Source organism: Neltuma alba, unplaced genomic scaffold, assembly GCF_004799145.2.
Source record: "Neltuma alba isolate B1F8T4 unplaced genomic scaffold, ASM479914v2 tig00012990_pilon, whole genome shotgun sequence".
In the NCBI taxonomy this organism is placed as follows: domain Eukaryota; kingdom Viridiplantae; phylum Streptophyta; class Magnoliopsida; order Fabales; family Fabaceae; genus Neltuma; species Neltuma alba.
The window spans coordinates 15,599-19,458 of NW_021637343.1; the positions used below are offsets into that span (position 1 = coordinate 15,599).

Consider the following 3,860-nt stretch of genomic DNA (forward strand, 5'->3'; position numbering starts at 1 on the left):
TTGGGCCCAGAATAAACCCAGATGAAGATACTGACCCAACCCAAAAATACATATATTTTTCATTTCAAAATGGATGGATGAATACGTATTTATCTCATCCCGTGTTGCGCCACTGTCTTCGGAAAATCCAGTGATTTTCAGCTCAATTTGTTTTTCTTTTTTTCTCTTTTTAATATGAAGCACTATCAAACATTAAAATGTGGATGGACACCTATCCCAGTAAAAATTCAAATATTAGCTTATCACGTTACGAAGAGCTACGCTAAACCTAACTCTTATTGGTTAGGCCTGATATGTTTGTGTTTAATTGATTCTGCTCTAAATAACTGATTTAGAAAAAGAATAATTCCCTTTTTTTTTAATTATTGTTCTCATCGTAATCCTAAAGCCTCCAAGCCCGGAAACTGGGAGCTGTGCGGGCTTTGGATAGATCCCCCTACAGATTTTTTCACAAACATTTTGAGCCTTCCCTGCATGTTAACCTCAGATTCCATTATTTCCTCATTCGGAGGTCGGAGCTACCCCGTACCGTGTACAGAAAGTTGGCGTCCCTCCACTCGTTAATTTGAATCAACGCTCACCCTTTTTTCAAAAACTAGTCACTCTTCTAGATCATTTGTAATGCACACTTATCAGCAATCTAGCAAATATAGCCAGCTATAATATTATTGTGATCTTGACTATAAGCTAGAACCATGGCAAACTAATATTTGGAAGCTAATACTCCTCCGGTCCTTAATATAGAACCCAATTGTTAAGTTCGTTTTGGTCCTAAATATAAGACCCATTTCTCATATTTATCAATTTTCTCTGAATTACCCTTATAGATACTCCTTCAACCATAATCAAGTAGAAGAGGAAGAAGGGGTATTAAGAAAAATGATTATGGTATTTTAGGAAAAACATATCACATTTCTTATAATTAACTAACTTACCTGACTTCTTTCATCTAATCAAATTAGTTAAATGGGTCTTATATTAAGGACCGGAAGACTATTATTTTTATGTAACACTCGAAACCGCTATCATTATGTAGCATAATCTAGTAAATTAAATTAGGGTCAGGGAAAAAGAAAAGAATAAGATTAAAGAGAAGCAGAGACCTCGCATAATCTGCAGAAACCTAGGGTAGTGAAAAAACAAAAGCCCTCTCAAGGAAAGTAACTGTTCAGAGAACAAAAGTGTTCTAGAGTTGCACTATCCAAAAGGCTGGAAAGGAAAATTTAAAAATCGAATCCAGCACCATCATCGAAACTAGCATCGTAAGCACTCGCGTCAGATATCATATCTCCAATGAGCAGCCCCCCCAGCGCTCCTCCCATCAATCCAGCTCCCATTCCCATTCCAAACTTGCTCTTCTTTGCCGGTGCGTGAACCGGTGGATACCCGTAACCTGGTTGTGCTGGGTACCCGTATCCTGGTTGAGTCGGTGGGTACCCGCCATATGGCGGCGGAGGCGGGTACCCATATGGTGCCCCATGTTGTGGCGGTGGTGGAGGGTACGGCATCGAGCTGGATCCCATGGGTGGTGGCGGTGGAGGATACGCCATCGCAGGCGCTTCCTTTGGTACCGTCGGCGGAGGCCCCGTGAATTTTTCACCAAATTTGTAGGAGATGTTCAGGACACCTTTGGATTTGCCTGACGGTTTCCTCACGTCGTAATTCATATGCTGCAATGAGTTTCCGTCTCCGGCACGGTCGATTAGCTCGTTAACCGGGACTCGAACGCTACCGATTTCTTTGTCACCGAAAATAGAGCGATGAGAGAATAGTCGGATGTAAAGGGTGAGTCGGTTCTGCTTGGCCAAGGACTCATTGAAGGTGAACTGAACGGCGAAATTCCAAGTGGGACTGTCGCCGGCGTGTCTGTGGATGGGAGTTTTGGCAAGCTGATTCTGCTGGGGGTCGTCGATGATTGAAGCAACAGCGTATACGTGCATCTTCGACAAATGGCTAACTTTCTTGATGTCTTTTGCAGATACGATGTTGAGTTCTAACGTCCTGTAATCCATCCCGAAGAGGTTGTCAACCCTAAAAACTGATGGAAAAGATTGGGTGCAAGGAGGGGAGGGTTGAGATAATAGAGGTTGGGAAAAGGGTTAAGGACGAGAAGAGCTGTCTTGGATGGGAGGTCCCGATTTCTGCTGGATGGCTGGATTTATATAAGTTGGGGGTAGTCAAAGATTTAGCAGGATGGAGCGGTGCAGGCAGAGTCTGCCCTCCCAAATAAAATTACAAAAAAAGTCGGATAGACGGAGATAGGGTGAAAATCTTCCAAATAATGAATGATATTGACGGCTTGACCACTTGCCTTTTATGTTTTCTATTTTTAATTTTATCTTTGTGTGAGGCGGTTCTTCGGCCTGTTCGGTAGCTTCATTGCCATCCTATATTTATCCAAAAAGCATTTATTATTTTAAGTTTAGATAGTTTTAGATTTTGTCGTTATTATTCTCTAAAATAATAACGATAGGGCAGACATCACGTAGTTTTTTCTTTTTCGGGAATAAGGGGATCCAACAGAGGGCAGAACCGCAGAAGTCAAAACCGAAGAAAATACAGAAGCGGGATGAGCGAAGCCGCTAGGCTTACGACCGGAAAAACAGACCGTGCTAGTCAAATCTGCCTGTTTAGGCTCTAAAATTATAAGAACTAACTTGAAATTTTTCTTCTTAAACAGGAAACAGGTCCTGAAGGGTTGGTGTTGGAAGACCGAAGGCTTAAAAGGGTAGATTCTAGAGGTTGAAGACCGGCCAGTTTAGGTCTTTTTATAATTTTTTAAAAAATTTTTATGTAATTATAATATTACTAATTTTTTATATTGTTAATAATATTTCAAATATTTAGTTATTATTATTATTTTAAAATTAAATTTTACATAATGATTTGATTTATTTAGTTTAGACAATAATTTATCTAATTAAATTTTTAAAAAATAGCTTAATTTGGACTTTAATAATGATTTGATTTTTATTATATGCGTTGATATTTTTAAACTATATATATTTGATAATAGAGTATTTTTATACTTATATAACTTGTGATTCTATAATTTGAATTAGAAATTCATGAGTTTCAACAACAATATTTCTCACATTAAAGTAAAATAATAACTAGAATGTAAAATTTAAAAGTAAAATTCCTATAAAGAAGAAAAACTCGATATTTTTTTGTTACGAAAAAAAAATACTTATAAATAAGAGTAATTGATTATAGTGATGATGAAGTTTCAAAATATTAATGATAATATTTATTTATTGCATAATTGCACCATAGATAAAATTTTTGGATGTTGTTATCTTATTAATAAATGTTTTAGATGTTCTTCGATGTTGACGGATATTTATATATGATGATATTTTATATTTGTGACTTAATTTTATTCATATTTATGTATTTTATTAATAATTTTATTGGTTTATTTTCATTTTTTTGATAAAAATATGAAAAATATATTAAAAAAAACAGTATTTTTCTTAAACAGGCCAAAAGCCCGCGGGCTGGCCCTGAGCCTGTTAGCTTAAGGGACAGGCCTAGCAAATTGAGGTATTTTTGAAAATTCAGTCTTGGAGGGTTGATCCTTTTAAGCCCTTCAGTCCTAAAGAACCGGTCCTGATTCCCACATCTAGATATGCCATGCCCTTTTCAAGTCCTGCATTTGGAAGGAATGTTCTTATGAAAATGTTGGTTTTTCTACATTAGTTAGCGTGCGTAGTTAAACGACAACATGTTACCAGGCTTCGAACAACCCAACAAATTCAGCTATGTTATATTACACCCGATCCTTAATATAAGAATTGGTTTAAATTTTAATTTGATCCTAAATATAAGACCATAATCCACTTTATCCTTTATATTTA

At 36.8% G+C, this 3,860-nt stretch overlaps 1 protein-coding gene across 1 annotated transcript; it reads right to left on the reverse strand.

The window, feature by feature from the left end:
• Positions 1–1,223: 1,223 nt before the first annotated feature.
• Positions 1,224–2,012, reverse strand: LOC114733234 (protein SRC2-like). Its single transcript, XM_028920647.1, has one exon. The coding sequence runs from the start codon at positions 2,010–2,012 to the stop codon at positions 1,224–1,226; it is 789 nt and encodes a 262-aa protein (XP_028776480.1).
• Positions 2,013–3,860: the final 1,848 nt, after the last annotated feature.

Bases quoted from the DNA above. Each gene is read 5' to 3' on its own strand.
- LOC114733234 (XM_028920647.1), bottom strand. From the start codon at position 2,012: ATGGATTACAGGACGTTAGAACTCAACATCGTATCTGCAAAAGACATC.